This window comes from Dermacentor andersoni, chromosome 1 (assembly GCF_023375885.2).
Source record: "Dermacentor andersoni chromosome 1, qqDerAnde1_hic_scaffold, whole genome shotgun sequence".
In the NCBI taxonomy this organism is placed as follows: Eukaryota; Metazoa; Arthropoda; class Arachnida; order Ixodida; family Ixodidae; genus Dermacentor; species Dermacentor andersoni.
The window spans coordinates 67680066-67697660 of record NC_092814.1 but is presented as its reverse complement, the minus strand read 5'-3'; the positions used below and the strand labels follow the sequence as shown (position 1 = coordinate 67697660).

Genomic DNA, 17595 nt, shown 5'->3' with positions numbered 1-17595 from the left:
AGTTAGGTGGGCCGATGAGATTAGGAAGTTTGCAGGGACAACATGGCCACAATTAGTACATGACCGGGGTAGTTGGAGAAGTATGGGAGAGGCCTTTGCCCTGCGCTGGGCGTAACCAGGCTGCTGCTGATGATGATGGCGTGCTCTCGCTGTTTTAAGCAATTTGTTGTTATGCGACATGATGCATGTGAAGGGCAGTGGTAAGGTTATTAATATACAGTATATACGCACGTAAAACAGCTATATGGTCACCTCCTCGATGAGTATCTCTCTCTGCTCGGTGAGGCCCTTAGTAGAGCGAACGGATGGCCAACCAAATACCGTGGTGCTGTCTGGTGTATAGAAATCAAAGCAATCTTGCGCCGAAAATGGTACGTGTCTTTTGTTAGGCCTGGGCGCCAACGGTTCGCAAAGCAAATCGATCGCTCTCCGTTGTGAGAGTTGGGCTTGTAAAAATGTGTAGTTGGCCATGCCGTCGTGCGACTCTTCCACGCTAAGGACGTTTTTAAAGAGAGGAACTGGTTCTTATTGAGAACGATGAGTACTGGGTTTATTTACACTGTCTACATGAGAAGTAGAGAGCGTTACGTCTCGGCAGTCTAGCATGTCTGAATTGAAGCACCCAGAAGAAACCGAAAAAGTCCGCTTAAATCCCTTTTGACCTCCCTAGGTCAGTGAAATCTGCGGTCATATTTTCCTCCATCCGGAGCGTCTAAAGTCGCCGAAGGCTCCGCCTTGAGGGCCAGGGCGTGCGTAATCACTCCGGCAGCTTTGTTCACTCAACACAGAGAAGTACCTTCAGGCTTACACAGCTCACTGCCCCAGAGAAAGAAGGGGGTACGCGTTAATAGGAGGGTTCACGCTTGTCTCAGTTGACGCGTCTCGGCTCATGGAATAGCTGGTTTTTGAGACGGTCCGTTTGCACTCTAAAAAAAGTTTGCACCCTTTGGGGTGTATATCTGCCACACAACAATAATCTTCATCTGCCTTGATCCGTTTCCTTTCTTGAAAACGCCGCGCCCGCTACTTTCCTGTCGGGAATGCTATGTCCTGCTGACAACGCGCATGCCGTTCGTTACTGGGTAGTACCGGGCTCGCAGCGTTAAAGAAAGAAAACGCATCAAGGCAGATGACGATTATCGTTGTGTGGCAGATATACACCCCAAAGGGTGCAAACTTTTTTTTAGAGTGTGGGCGCGGCTAGCAGGCACCGTAACGAAACGGTGCAGAACGCAATTTCCAGGGCGTTTCTTTCCAGGGCGGCATCCATCAACCTCGTATTCTTCCGTCAAACGTATCACACCATGGTGTCGCCACTGGTCTGACTGATGGAACGTACTCTTAAAGGGACACTAAAGTGAAAAATGATTTCTTCTGGATCAGTAAATTGCCGTTCTACAACACCAAAAACACCACTCTTACAACGATAAGACGTTTGGTAAGCCAGAAAAAGCGCAAGAACGAAATACGGGTGTCGACGCCTACTTAAGTTCTCGCACCTGGGGGCTGTGACGTCTTGGATTTTGATGGCATCTTCTAGGGCCTACTAATTATATATAGCGGTACAGATTGACTACATTGTGTTCTGAAGGAACGAAATATTAAACACGGCAAGTTTCGGGAACCTTTATTCAGCCAACGCGGCCCAAATGCGAAAAAATACTTTGGAATCCCTGATGTCACGCTGACGTAACGGCGCTGGGGTTCCGGCGCGAAATTCAAATACTGATACTTGGGCCTTCATTTTCTCATCTAATAATCAAACTGTTTTTTGTAATGACTGCCTGCAGGGTTCTCAAACAATGCTTCATTAGTCTAAACTGATTTATTGTTTCGCTTTAGTGTCCCTTTAACGTCACTAAGTTCACAAGTTCCCAGGAAATCAAGAAAGGTTGGAAGGTCTACGATGACGCTAGCCGATCGTACGCTACGCTAGCCGATTGTAACACCGTTTCTTCGCGTGAGTGGTCAGAATCACACTTTCGTCATCAAAAAAGTGGCTGGGGTTCAACGTGGCTTGAACCTAGTTATACGAGCGAAAGCTCTGTTAAGCATGGTTAGACACGGTTCTTCAGTGCTTCTTCCCGACGAGCTGTATCGGTAGTGTGCTTAGACTCAGCCTGGCGCCTGCGGCGAAGAATTCACGCGCTCGCACCGGCGTGTGCTTCTTCCATGTCGAGGCTGAGTGACCAAGCGCCGCCGAAGCAGCTGTAACCGTCGCCTAGTCACGTGGTACACAGCGGCGAAGCTCGAGCGAGCGCAGCTGCGACGCCTGTCCGCAGCGGATCACGTGACGTGACATCACACTTTCACATTTGCGCGCCGGCGGCTGAAGGTCAAACGCGCGCCGAGAATAGAGCTTTCGCACTAAAACGCGATTCTGACCACTCACGCGACAGCAAGCGAACGATTCGCGTTCCGAACACTTGTAACTTGCAACCCTGGGAATGTCAGAGCAAGCGTCCGATATCGATAATGACGGCAAAATGCCGCCGATACTTTGCCGTCGAAGAGATGAGACTATGTGAAAGTTGGTGTTAACATTTGTTTTGCTGTCGGGCGGCCTCGGCGCCGCCATGTTACGCAGTAGCCGTGCAAGCCCGCATCACTGAATCCAAAAGATTCGTTTCGCAATCAGAAATTGTGCACAGCTAGTCTTACGGGACTAGTGCGCTCAAAATAGTTAATAAAAATGCGAAAGTAGAAAAAGAAAAGCCTGTGCACGGCGTGAAACATTCAGGGAGCCTATATGACAGCGCGCTCCACTTTCTGCGCGGGTATTTCAAGAAACGCATCGAGATATTTCCAAATAAAGCTTTTTACGGAAAGCGACAGTTCGTGTAAAATTGTTTTTCGCTATATTTAGCCTCTTCTAGCCTGTTGTGATTTCGTGTCATGCTGGATATGGGCCTGTATATTGCAGCGATGCAGTTTTCTATGCTAATGCCCTTCGGCGCTTTTGGCGTTCGTGAGTGGCCTAGGGTGCCTCGGATGTCCTCAGCGCGTGAGGAGGTACTCGTTGATGCGGAGCGTCGCTTGACCACTCAAGAAAGCGAAAAGCACCGAAAGGCATTGGCATCGGGAAATGCATCGCTACAAAATAGTGGCCCAGAGCGCGTAAATTTAAATGGGACGCTTAAGACCCCTTCACCAGGCCACATACCAAATTTAGGTTAGGCGCTGGAAGTTGTTACATGTCCTTTAGGGAGCGTTCTGCCACAAGAAATTTTTTTAAAAAATGGGTTCATTAGTAGCCGAAATAGAAATATTTCAGTGCAGCGAACCCATGATTTCAGGAGGCGAGCGCCACTGCCAAGGGAGACGCTCTCTCCACTTGCCCCGCCTGGCCTCCGCAAGCGAAATTCCCAGAAAATACGTTCTCCCTTACCGGAGCTCGAGGATCTCGTGACACATACGTCACGGGTCCCGCCTTCATTTCACCACCCCCCCCTTGCTTTTTTCTCTGCGCGGCGTATTTCCGCTGGCGGCGTCGCGCGCGAGCTCTTGCTAGGGTGCCACGGAGGAAGGAAACTAAGGAGAGGCCCTACCCCCTCCGCGCGCTAGGAGAAAAATGTGGCGGAAATGACGTAGTAGGTTCTCATTTTTTTTTGCTGCTTTTTTATTTTTTTTTTTTGTTGTATGGCCACGCCTTTTGGGCCATAATGGCGGCGTTATGGTTTTGAGCGCTCACACGTGTTGCTCTGGTAGGTTTCGTGCCGTGGCAAAGGCGCTGAGTGGGCGGGTTTGCGTTAGTCACCGTGTCTTGTTGCGCTGTGTTACCTGCACCCTGCTCTGCCAGATGTTGCGCGATCGCGCGCGCTCCGCGCGCGACACCACGCGCAGCGCGGCGTGGTTTCGCGAAAGATGTAAACAAGAGAGGAGGGTGGCCCAAAAGGCGGAGCATCGCCATGAGCAACGCCAAATTCCGGCTTCACTTTTGCTTCACAAAGAGTGACGTCAGGGCCTCTCCTTAGTTTCCTTCCTCCGTGTAGGGTGCCTAGAACTCCAATTTTCCAAAAGTAGCGCCATTCTTAGATCTTTCCGCCACCCCGCTCTCCCCGGCGTTTCCTCCTCCACGCCTCCTGTCGCCCCAGCCTCTTCCGCTCCTCCATTCGCCAATCCGTGTCACGTGGAAGCACGCGCGCTATTTTGTATATTTTTCATTCCAGTGCTCTCCGACCGCCATTGCCGGCCCAGTGCGACAAAAGTACGCGCAGACGGATTGATCGCGGGAGGTTGCGGGATCAAATCGCGGCCGCGTCGGCCGCATTTCGATTGGGGCGAGATGCAAAGACGCCGGTGACCCGTGCATTGGGACACGTTAAAGACCCCAGCAGCTCAAAATCCGGAGCCCCCATTACGGGGGGACATAATCAGATCATCGTTTTGGCCTGTAAAACTCAATTTTTTTTCATTGTCTTGTGTGCCTTGAGTGTTCCAGTTAAACACTGCTTCCCTGCGAAAAGTTACAACGCAAAATAATGCAGACGCACGTAGTACACAGATATAAAATTAGCACTTCAACAAAAGCTTTACTCGTGCTAATGAGGCGGGGGTAATTTTTTCGGAACCGCTGTCCCATCAAGTTCGTTCTTGCTATCAAATTCCAACCACTTGCATTGTAATAAATAAATAAATAAATAAATAAATAAATAAATATTTCATGTGCTGGTACGTTGTTCAAATTAACCATACTGTCTACGTGTGAAAACGTTGCTCATGGCTGCCACAACCTGTGCATGAGCTACACACCTGTAAAAGGCGCGAAGCAGCAGCGACCCTGTTGCTAGGCGTTTCTCACCCCAGACAGTTGGAATCTCTCACGCGCCGGCCGAACAAAGTATCCTGCAGGTACGTAAATGAACCTACGAAACCACGTACACGTCCTTTCACGCAGTCAGAACCTGAAAGTGAGGTAATTACGCGTGTTTTTGAGCACACCGTATGCATGCGTCGTGCTTGAGCAACACGAATTCTTTCAACGTGCGGGCGCTTTACGCCTCCAATAATCGTCCTTTTCTCTACTTTTACGCAATTCCAGCGTGACATTATTAAGGCCAGTTACCGACTGACGAAGCAAAATCTCGCCTCAGAAACTGCTCCGCAGCGCTGGAACGAACTTTTCCGCGGATTTCTTCCGGTAGCGCGTCAGCCGTCGTCTGCTACTGCAGGGCCAGCATAGGCGGCGCCACTGTCGAGGCCGTGCCGAACGCAGGAGTGAAGCTGGGTAGGAGGGAAGTGGTTGGCGCTACTTTTAGAGATTGAGGGGTTTTCAGATGCCTCGATGAGCGCGCCCCCATCCGCCCGCATGCATCGATGCATCGTAGCTGTTGCGGTTGTTTCGTTTCGCGCAGTGCACGATTTTGCGCGCTCTGCACGGGAACACCTGATTAGCGGTATAAATATTCAAGTTTATTACATAGAAGCAGGTCCCAAGGTTTAATCACCGTTGGCGGGATCTCCTGTGCAAGTAAAACGAGTAAAACTACAAAGTAAAAGAGCAAAACAAACGAAAGAGAGCATATATGTTATAAAAGAAAAATACATATGTAAGTGCATCAATAACTTTCCTTGGTAGAGCGATTATATATAGTTCAAAAACAAATTGTTTCAGGTTTTTCTTAAGCATATACAAGGATTATACAGAGTTCATGTGAGTGCGTAAACTATTCCACAATGTTATTGAAGAAAAAACGAAGTGGCTCTATGATAATTAGCTCAGGTATTGGGCAGGATCAAGTTACAATGGGTAGGGAAGCGGGTAGAATTAGGATTAAAGAGCGCACGCTGTGGGAAAATGTCTAAAGTGAGGTGATGGGTATAAATATTAAATATAATGCCTATATATAAATAAAGGCTAGACAAAGGCAAAATATTAATATCAACAAAAATGGGAAAGGAAGGTGAAAACCATGGAGTGAATTTAGTATAAGATCTTCTAATGCAGACTGACGAAATGTGTTTCTGAAACCGAAGATGGGGGTCAACAACGACTCCGAGAAAGATAATGTGATCAGATGAAGTAAGAACCTGGTTGTTGATGCAAAGACAAGGAGACATACTTTTTTCCTGTTTGGTGAATGAAAAAGCACAAAAGACAATTTAGAAGGGTTAATTGATTGCCAGTTTGCTGCACATCACTGCACAAGGAAATTTAAATCTGCTTGTAAATTGCAAGTTATAACATTAAGGTCAGGGTTGTGACCAAAGATGGTGGTGTCGTCTGCATGTGAAATACACTTGGAGCAAGAAAGGCAAGAAGGCGTCGTTAATGTACATTAAGAACAAAAGTTGTAAAACGCCTTTATTAATATATGAGCGATTAGAAAAACAATTAACGACAAGCTGCTGTCTATTAGATAAAAAGCTTTTTAGCAGTGTTAGCGCTGGGCCAACACTTCCGTAATACTCAAGCTTCAAGAAAAGGATATTATGGTCAATGGATTCAATGGAATCGTTATGTGACCGAGTGCACACGGTCACGTTATATTTGAAGAATTGCAAGGAAAAAAAAAAACTCCGATGGAACTGTCGCATTCAAGGGAACAACACCATTCTTCACGATGTAATAGCTGGCTTGCACAGCTTTGCGAAGTCTTGCGGCAGAATGGTTGGTAGGGGTCACCGAGAAAGAAATAATAAATTGTGAAATAGAAAAAAATTAACATTTGTTCTTTTAGTGCAGGAAAAATATCTGAAACAGAAAAGTTATTCGTATGCCAGTATCCTGATTGAACATTTTACAGTATTCGTTTTGCACATGGGTTTTCTAGTTTCAGTGTTTGTCCCCCCTTACCGAGTCACGCTTCAATTGTGCACCACTGACTGATATCCTTGGCGTTAGGTTTTCGCATGCTTTTCGTTCCAAGCTTCGTGACCTATATAGATGGATCTTGGGCATTGTATGCACGGCGCTTGTCCGCTCAAAATGGCCAGACCTAGTCAGGGGCCCTTTAAGCACTAGATATACTGATTTTGACGTCATCAGCAGGAATGCGTCAGTGGGTCGCCATATCTGACTCGGAAAACAACGCTTTATGCATGCTGCTTGGAACGAGAGTGAACATTCCATAGAACTTGTGCGGCTGGATTAATTCATTCAGGTGCATAAATTTAAAACGCCATCTCTGCAATACTGACTGTTTTAAAGACTGCCATATGATTTCGAGATGGTTCGCCTGCCAAGTTTGAGTTTGTTCAGTATGCAAACATGCGGATATAAAGCATAGTTTTATTCCAGAGACTTGTTTCTGTTTTAGTTTAAAGAGTACTGACACAAAACTTCGAAGTGGAAATAACTGGTGTGCGTGTCCACTGAAATCACCTTTACATCTACAAAATATCATTAGCGCGTGTAGCTTGAAACATACTTAAATTTTGAAGTACGTGTAGACAATCAACTACAAGGTGCAGCACCCCGCGGCATCTACATCAACTTGGCATGTCTTCTACACATTTCAAGCCAAAATGACATATACGGGCGGCCGTATATGTCGTTTGTGTCTCACTTCGGCTTCGTCTGCTTAGCACCGTAACCTTTGTTTTTATTGTGCGAGTTTTTGTTGCAATTCCGTCTACGGTGCATCGAGCAGACCGTGCTGCTTGTGATTTTGCTGGTCCCGGGACTACTGTGTTGTGCCGCTACACAGACTGTGCTACTAGTCGTCCTCAGCTGTTGTTGATGGTATAACGCTGTCTGTGACGTGATGGTGCGTTTTAGAGCGCAGTTTGGGCCCCGTTCCTGCAGCGAGCGTCGATGTTGCCCCTCGTAACCGAGTGAATGAGCGCAGCGAAGGATGAAAGCAAATGTAGGCAGTGGGAGAAAAAAGACGGCGATAGTGAAGAGAGCGTGAGGAGGAAAGCGGAGAAGTAGGGTATGGCGAAAGCGTGAGAAGCGTAGTGCCGCACAAGACAGACTCTGCGGTGACGATGGCTGCGAAATGGCGTTAGAGTAGCGCGCGTAGTCTGTTCGCCAAAGCGCTGCATGAGCGGAGGTCTGTCTGCGGCGGCTGCTGTGAATCGCACCTATGCGTCACCCATGCGTCACCAATGCGTCACCCAACTCGCCTCTCGCGATCTCCTGATTAGTGAGGCAGTCGGTCCACACTTCACTCCATTTGCAACAGGCCATACAAGACAGAGTGCCCGTGCCAGCCAATATATCTTGAAATGAAAACACGTATATGATGATGAAAACGTTTTATTGACAGGAAAAGGGGAGGGTAGTTAGGAGAAGGGTGGTCGGATTCTTATTCCACAATTCCGTTGGCTGAGGCCGCTGCTCTAGCTCTCCACGAGGGCTCGCTGGTCATCGAGGGTTGAGCTGGACAGGGCTGCCTCCCATCCTTCCCACGTTGGCTGTTGTGTAGTCTCTAAGGCACTATTATTAGCTTGGCAGGCCCATACCATATGGTACAAATATGGTTCTCCCCGCAGAATTTACAGTCGCCCAAAAAGGATTGTGGCTCAATAGCATGTTGCTTGACTGGGTTATTAAATGACATGATTTGTAATCTTCGTAAATTCTTATGATTTATCTAATCCCTTGGTTGGGCCCGGGTATTTTCGTCGCGATAAGCGCAAGTGCTGCAATACATCTACATAAGTTACTAATGGCACTGGGAAGTCCGACTCTTCAGAGAGGGAAGAGGTGGGACCCCGGGGTAGAAAAGCTTGGGCGGCGGGGTGAAACGTGTATACTGCGTAGAGACAGTGATGTATGCATTACGTTTGTCGGAGAATGCGCGAAATGCAATTCCAAACGCTTCTGGTTCTATGTGATAGATTGCATTTCTTAACGGCTTGAGAGTAATGTCATAAGTCATTCTTCTCATGGCATTCTTAGAAACTACGACAATATCGCATATGCATTTTCTGAACATTTTTCATGCTCCTAGCTCTGGTGACCGGCAGTACAGATTCAGTGACCATTTCAACTTCTCATGTTTTTCAGAACACAATATCGCGGCGGCCGTAATGAAGTTGAAACCAAAGCGTTCTCTTGCTTACGACGGAATACCAAGTTTTGTTATCAAAGGCTGTTCTTCTATTTTTGTTCCTCTCGTTACGCACATTTATAATCTTGCTTTGTCTACGAGTGCCTTTTCTTCTTCTTGGAAGAATGCAATAGTTATGCTAGTTCATAAAGGTGGCAGCATGAGCGGCAACAAAAATTATCACCCCTATGTCCCTCTTGTCTCCGTTTGCTAAAGTATAGTAGCTCAAGTGTCTGAAACAGCTATGTTTACGCATCTGTCATTTTTCAATAAGCATAACACTAATATATGCCAACGTGGTTTTGTTCATCGTAGATCTTTGGAAACAAACCTTGTTTCTTATCTTGATGGTGTGGGACCCGCTGTTGCTAAATACCCAGTATATTTCCACCTGTCAAAAGCATTTGAGATTGTTTCTCATGACCTTCTCATCCATAACCTCTTGAGTTACAGCGTTAGTTCCAGCCTGTGCACGCTGCATGATCAAAGACTACCTGTCCACTCGGCTAAATTATGTTCGCATTGCTGTTAAGTACTGTTTGCCTTATGAATCAACTTCCGGTGTTCTTAGGCCCATTATATATGTTTATGATCTTGAAGAATGTTTGCGTCATTCACGTCTCATTTTGTACGCTGGCGATATTAAACTTTACTGTGAAATAGAATCTGTGCAGGATTGTGAATTATTACCGGAAGATGTGAATTCTCTCGCGGAAGGGTGTGTTTCCAACTTTTTTCGTATTAATCCAACTAAGACACTTGTTTCCTTTAGTCGCAAAAATGTCCATTTTACGAATACTCACTTGATAACATTCCTTTGAAAAGACAGAATTGTGTGCGTGACTTAAGAATATTGGTTGACTCCCGGCTAACTTTTGAAGAACATGTTTCAACCATCTTTAATGCTTCCTACAGGAAGATAGGCCTCAGTGTGCCCAAGATTATTATATCGACAGTCAAAAACTTCCCTCGTTTTGAGAGTAGTTACATAAAGTCCAGGAGGGCTGTCGCGTGGTGTTTTTATTGAGCACCGTAAGCGAAACCTATGAGGAGCGCACCGCATGATCCCTCATACCACCCAAGGGAGGCGCTTCCGACAGATGGCGGCTCGATAAGTCCTCGCCCCCAATATTCCTACATTATCAGCGCGAGAGCGAGTGTCGCTCGACGCCGGGCGTGTCGAAGCGCGTTGGTCGCGTCTGGTTACGTTGGCTGCACCAGTGCGTTGGGCACGATAAGGTGATGTAAGCTCGGACCACACGTAAGCTCGGACGTGCACCCACGCATACGCAGACAAGGCGTATGGCTCATACACGTGATGATCTCGGGGAACAGCCCCTGTTATCGCGCGCTTGGGCTGCCTTTTGTCAGCGCGCCTGGCTACGCAGCTACGGCGCGGTACATTCAACTCTCAGTGAAGCAGGTTTATATCATGCAATAAAGTGTTTCTTCTTTCATTTTTGTGTAGAACTAACAGCTATAAAAATATAACGATTACGTTTATAGATATCGAAGCATTTTGAAACACTGTCCAAAACAAAGTCCGTAGCGGCGTCTGCCAAGGCGTCTATGAGTGAGCCCAGTGAGCGCGTGCTGTTGCGCATTTTTGTGGATGCAAACCGCCATTTCTCGCGAGGCGCGGCAGTACGCGCATAGACGCGAGCTTGCGCACGACCGCAAGCGTACTTGTGCTGTCGGCTTAGTGTGTGCGAGTGCTCACGCTACGTCCGACTATATTTAGCCATTGAACCCTCGCCTAGTCACGTGGTACCACAGCGACGAGGCTTTGAGCGAGCACAGCTGCGACGCCTCTCCGCAGCGGATCACGGGGCATTACGTCACACCAGCCACATTTGCGCTCCGGCAGCTCAAGGTCATTGCAACGCGATGAATGATTTTGCGAGACATGGCGTAGTAAAGCTTTCGCTCTAAAATCGCATGCTCTCACTTCCGCAATGTCGTCATGCAACATCACTGAAAGCAGCTGGCCCACCAATGCTATTGGATGATTTCGTGATCGTGAGAGCATTCTCAGTAATACAGAATTGCTAATTTTAAGTTAAATGAAATATATGCCTGCAATCTCAAAAAGGCCATAAAATTATTTCATCTTTGCACTGCGTGTAGCTGCATCAACTGCGTGTGGCCTCCGAGACGGCAGCGGCTTGCTGCGTGGCATAGTCTACCGCAACGATCAATAATTGAAGTTATGTTGCCTGGATCTTGCAACAATGTGAACAAATGCCTCAAAATATGTAACCAAGACATGTTACATATTTCTGGACTTCGTATGTCAAGGTTCTGTGCATGCATGCGTGTGCGTGTGGGGTGTTTGTAGGGGGAAGGGGGCAAAAGGTGTATGGCACCTGAACATATTTTGTGTTTAGTGTGTGAGGAGGCATTCTTTTAAAGCGCATATTGTGAATGGCAGATTCGTCTGCCCATTTGTGTTTGGCTGTATGAGTGGAAATTCTGGTGGCTCAGGATTGAAAGATGTGCGCTCCCTCGTGACGGGTGGTCTGGAGTCAGTGGAGGGCCTGGCCGTGGACTGGATTGCGTGCAATCTCTACTGGGTGGAGAGCAGGCACCAAGAAATAGAGGTTTCAAGGTGTGATGGTTCCATGCGGGCATCGGTTGTGGGCGATGTCCGCCGCCCTAGAGGCTTGGCACTGGATCCACGAGTGGGGTAAGTGGTGCTTCTCTCATCATTCTGTTTAGCACAGTGAACGGTTCGTTCAGAGACATGCTGTCAGTGCAGTGGCATAGCAATTATCCAGTGGCACAAAAGTGCTCGGCACAATGTTGGCCAGATGTCACTGGCCAACCTGGCTGAACTCGGCCCATGGTCAGCTGCCGAGTGCGGCCCACATTTGGGGATTGACACTGGCCTCACGTTGGCCGACATTATGGCCAGCGACATTGGGCTGACTTGAATAGCCAATCTAGCCAACTGTTAGCCACATTAGGACCATGCTTGGCCTGTTGATAATTAGCAAAACTTAGTAGGCCGCTAGTTTAATATCTGTTTGTTGTTATGCCAAGTGTTCTTTAGCTGCACCAAAATTTTAAAAATTGCCTGTGGGAGATAGCACAGTTCTAACCATTGAGCTAAATTACACGACGAAGCAGCCATGACTTCTATTAGAAGTAAAATGCTTAATTGAATAATTAATATAATGACACTAATTAACTTTTTAATTATTCACTTTACGCAACTTATTTCAATCTACGAATAGCAGGCGAGTTTGCAAGGTGTATCCACTTGGAACAAATTCTCAGGACTGCACCAGTTTCGAGATACTAATTTTCGAAGTGTCTGACAAAATGAATTGGCATTCCAGTTACTTTTATCTTTAATGCATAAAAATGTGTTTTCATAACAATGCAAGTCGTACAACAGTGCACTTTTATTGCTGCAAGTTTGACGGCGCATATCTTGAAACTGGTGCCATTCTCAGAATTTGTTCCCAGTGGATATGCTAAGCAAACTCACTTGCTACTATATTCGAGAAGTGAATTATGTGCCATAAAGTAATTAATTACAAAGTCGATTACTGTAATTGCGTTATTCCATTAAGCATTCAGATTTTTCGTAAATGTAATGACTGCGTAAACCGCAGATGATCTGACCTCTCGCTGTCTCTCTGTATATATATAAACGAAAAGGAAGGGGATTAACCGAGGGGCCTGATTCTTTTATTAGTCATATCATAAGAAGCCAACAAACACTGACACCAAGGACAACATAGGGGAAATTACTTGTGCTTAATAAATGAAATAAAGAAACGATAAATTAATGGAAATGAAAGTGGATGAAGAAACAACTTGCTGCAGGTGGGGACCGAACCCACAACCTTCGCATTTCGCGTGCGATGCTCTACCAGTTGAGCACAAGTACTTTCCCCTATGTTGTCCTCGGTGTCAATGTTTGTTGGCTTCTTACGATATGATACACATGTGAGTGCGCGCACGCACGCACGCACACACATATACACACACACACACAGGGGGGGGCACTGCCAAAAATTGACATGCATAATCAACTAATTAACAACAATGAACTAATGAACTTTTTAACTAATTACCTTATGACCCATACTGAAATTGGCAAAATTCTAGCCGTGGAGTTCGCAAGGTGGATCCAGTTGGAATGAATTCTCAGTATGACAACAGTTTCGAGATGTTAATTCCTAAACTTTGTGGAGCATTGGTGTTCCATTTACTTTTGTGCTTGAATGCATAAAACGATGTTTTGTTAATAAAGTAACTGGAACTTTAACACACCCTTTATTTTTGCCAAATATAAACAAAATGTGTTGTTCAGTTCACCGAGGACATCGCTGAAACTAAGATGGAACGTGTTATGACGGCTGAAAATAGGGAAAGAAAAATAATGGCTCATTAGTTATTTGCAACGCTCCTAACCAGATCAAGAACGTAAAAATTTCGTCGTACATTGCAGTTACCATGTCCCCCCTCCCCTTTCCACAAAATATAAACCTGTTGTAAACTACTGCTATGTTGGGACACTGGGAAGCTTAGCTGATAGCGGCCATATCACACGCTCTAACACTTGAATAAGAAATTTTTTACAAAGGCTGTGTTTGATCCAACCGCGCTTAACTTTGCACAGAGAGTTTCCATAGTGTACCATCAATTCTTGCTAAATTTGGTCCTGGTGGCTTTTATAGTTCTGCCAGGGCAGTGGGCTCCATTCTTCCCCGCTCATTAAACATGCTCAAACACTGTGGGGTGCTTGCATATGTAACTTATTGCAAAAGTCCCAACTGCCCATCTATTTTGAACAACACCTATGCATCACCCATTATCTTGACCTTACAGTCACCAAACATAATGAAGCTGCCTCCTTTAGTTTAGTGAGGACACCAGCAGAAGTAATATATCACGCATGAAAAAGTAAGAAGAAAAAAAGATGAGGGTTCAATAATTATTTGCAACACTTCTAAATAAGCCGGAAAGGTTAAAACTGCGCGACACATTGCACTTAAAATGATGCCTATTCCTTCAAAGTATAAAATATCTGAAACGCAGAATTTTCTTGGGACATTGGGAAATCGAGCTAATAGTAGTAGCCTGATACTTTCGAACTCTTGCTTACAATTTTTTTAACGCTGTATTTGATAAAAATGTATTTACTATCACACATAAACATGGCATATTGTTCCTCTTGTGTTTGCAAAATTTAACCTTAGTCGTTGTAATGCCAGCGTAGCCATCTAAGTCTTATACTGCTCATAAAACAGACTAATAACGCTATGGACCACTTGCATATGTATTCTACTGGAAAATGTGCACTTAACCCACCCATTTGGAACATTGCCTACACCTTATCCATACCATGCCCCTAATTTTCCCTAGATCTAAACAAGATGCCTTGTTTAGCTCACCGAAGACACCGGAGAAACAAACTACTTATATCGTAATATCCCCTTCAGTCACGGCTTACACTTTCGTGAGCGCAGCTTATTTTTGCCATTACTGAGCAGTGGTTGCAAGGAATAGAAAATAAACATTAAGCTTTGAGTAAATTATACACTCTGCTTTCTTAGACCACACCCACACCCATCGCTTCATACGACCGCTTTCGTGAAGGCACTACCGTCTTTGATATGGGATATTTGAAGTGGGGCATTTTGGCAGTAATTGATCATGGTTCGGCGCGTAAACCCCCTAATTAAAATTTTGTAAAGCACTACCCCTCGTGCAGCTGGCAGCCAGCATGCTGCCGCTACATGCTCCTCACTGTCGCAGTGCACTGGCTGCCCGCTGTTGCCTCGAGGTGCACTGGTTTGCGCTCACTGCAGACTCTCAGTTTAGGTTTCACGCGCTCTCGTAGCTAAATTTCATCATGCCCGAGCTCCGCGGGTAATTGCATTTTTCTCGATCCAAAAGTTGATATGGTTGTGTACAGAGAGCTCGCTTCGAATTGCCAATTACAATGAGCCTGCTGAAACAAAGTTTAAAAGGTAATTAATTTTCATTAATTGCCAACTGATTATCACACGTCACCCGTCAACCCCATGGTCGCCACTATTGACAGCATGTCTCCGAAGTAAACATCCTTTTATTTCAAAACTGGTATTTTTAAATATTATGCTTAGTCTTCGTAGAAACTCCCGCTATACTGACTGGGGAATCGCTGACAGTGGTCCGGAACAGACCACTGTAAGTTGCACTTCACTCCTCAAAGAGGCAGGATGTGTGTCGAGTGAGCTCCTGAGCAACACTTTAAAATGTGGTGAATGCGGTTTAAATCATGAATCCGGGACCTCAAAGAGGTGCGACGCAATACCAATGCATTTCTCTCACGTATATCACTAAATCACCACTTAACTTTTTTTTTTAATGGAAGGGGTGAAGGGTAGGGGGCATAGGATTTTACAGCTGGTGGTAGGATTGGAGTGACACGTGCAGAATCTGGGTAGTTGTTGGGACACATTTGTAAAGGACTTTAGCCTGCCTAATTTCCTTTCATTGGTAAGAGCTGACATCCAACCTTGTTGGTATGGCATAGTAACTGGTATAAAGCGCTTGAAAAGACTGAAACAAAGGAGGAGGACTCAACACGAGCACTTCGAATGCACTGTTCCATGAAAGCACTGGGCATGTCACCGTATACGTCGTTCTTCAATGAACCTCTTTCACGCTGACTTTGGCCACTGGGCATGTGGCACTGGATATGCAGTGTTCTCAGTTCTGCCACCAGTGCACCTCGCACAGACTTCTTGGCAGCACTGCTAGATGGCGCAGTGTGTCAAGAGGAAAGTGGCAGAGGAGCCCGGCTGCAGTACACAGTTGACATGCACCAGTGCATTCTCCGAGGCCATGCAAAGGACTTTGTGGCAATGCTGCTAGACGGTGCAGCATGTCTAGGAGGGCGCTTGAAGGAAGAGCCTCGCTGTGCAGTACACACCTCATACATGAAGCATTTTGGTGGTGGCAATATGTTGTGTCTTTACATTACTTCAATGCTAATCGCATTACCGTCGACAGTCGTCATGAGATGGGATTTGCTGGAATTTTTTTTCCACTTCGTCAGTGGTCAGAGCAGCACTCTGTCCGCATTGTCAGTAGGATCAGCTGGCCATGAACGATGGATAAGAGTAGCATAGAATTAAGCGGAAGGCACTGCTACAATATCCCGACCAAGATAAGTGAAGTGTTGTCTGATCCACAGCAGCTTTCAAATGCATACGGTATGCACAGTTGTACTATACACAGGGTTTCCTAGCCATAATGTACAGAGTCATGTTCTGCTGCTAAGCACCAGGTTTTTAGCTTTATCCCTGACCATGGTAGTCTCATTTGGGACTACCATGGTCAGGACCTGTCCTCTTTGTGCAAACACTCATAGGCACACTTGACTATTAGTATTTCAAGTCCAGCAGTTATAATAAAGAGTTACAATCTCTGACTAGGACGATTTTTTCCTGAACGGCGAAGCTTTCTTTCTGAGAAACCTGTATGGGTTTCCTTTGTACAGTGGTGGGAATGCTGTGCCAATCTATGCCGACTGGAATTTGTTGCTCCATACTGCTCCAAAAGCTTCTTTTTCACTTAAATTGCGCCACTGCTGCGCGACAATGTAGTTTTGGTGTTGTGAAAATTGGGAAGCTACCACGCAATAAAAAACAAACCGTGGTGCCATTGCATTCGTTGGCTGCATTCGTTCAGGGCGTTGCAGCCAGCAAGACTGGCACTGTGATAGGTGACAGAATCGGAACTGATTCCTATTTTTATACGCCAACTGTGAGGTGTGCATGAGGCTACAGTGAATTTGGTGGCTATGCTAGATTTGCGATGGCATGATCAATGCAGTAGTTTCACGCATCAAGGGCTGCTTCCTTGCAACTTTATTAGTTGCACTGTATTAGTTATTCTTTTTCAAGAGAATTTGAGGTTATTGAATTTAGCATTTGGCATTACAACTAAATGCACAGTGATCACGTATTGGACCACCGTTCATGATGCTTGTCTTTGATAACACATGTGCCTTTGGTAAAGCTCAAGGTTAAAGAGGCTGAACGCGAATGAGCAAGGGATCTAGCCCTATGCTCCTTTCCTGCGAGTACATATCAGTGGCGGAATATAGAACATTACATGCTTACACCGCCCTGATATGGTTCATAAAACAAAATTTAAGTGTGTGGAATAATAAACCTACGAAGTGGTCCTTCCTTAATGGGAAAATAAAACTAGCTTCAGCTGCACTAGTGAATTGCTTATATAAATGACCAAAGAGCCCCTCTTTTGTAAGCCAGAAGAGACGCTAGAACGAAAGACAGATGGCGACCCCGCCTTGGATTTCTTGGCCCAGCTCACCATGGCATCATAGATTTTAATGGCAACTGCTCAGGCCCAGACAACCGTTCTTCGGTGGAGTCGTACTACATTCCGTCCTAGAGGAGTGGAAGCCTAGTTAGGAAATTTCAAGACCTTTTACAGATGCACAATGGCCCAAGCATGAAAAATACTTAGGAATCCGTGGCGTCAAGCTTGCGCTGGTATTGCGGTGCAAAATTTATTGAGCACTGTGACCTTCATTTGCTGTTGTAATAACCTACTTAATACCACGAAA

General features: G+C 45.8%; 1 protein-coding gene across 2 annotated transcripts in view; it reads left to right on the top strand.

Annotated features, from left to right (window-relative positions):
* LOC126545410 (low-density lipoprotein receptor-related protein 2-like) overlaps positions 1-17595 on the top strand; it is a 109211-nt gene that overhangs the window by 38998 nt on the left and 52618 nt on the right. For both annotated transcript variants that reach the window (XM_050193256.3, XM_050193255.3), the window contains one exon: positions 11481-11682. In XM_050193256.3, the coding sequence (XP_050049213.1) occupies positions 11481-11682 (202 nt within the window). The remainder of the gene's footprint in view (positions 1-11480; positions 11683-17595) is intronic.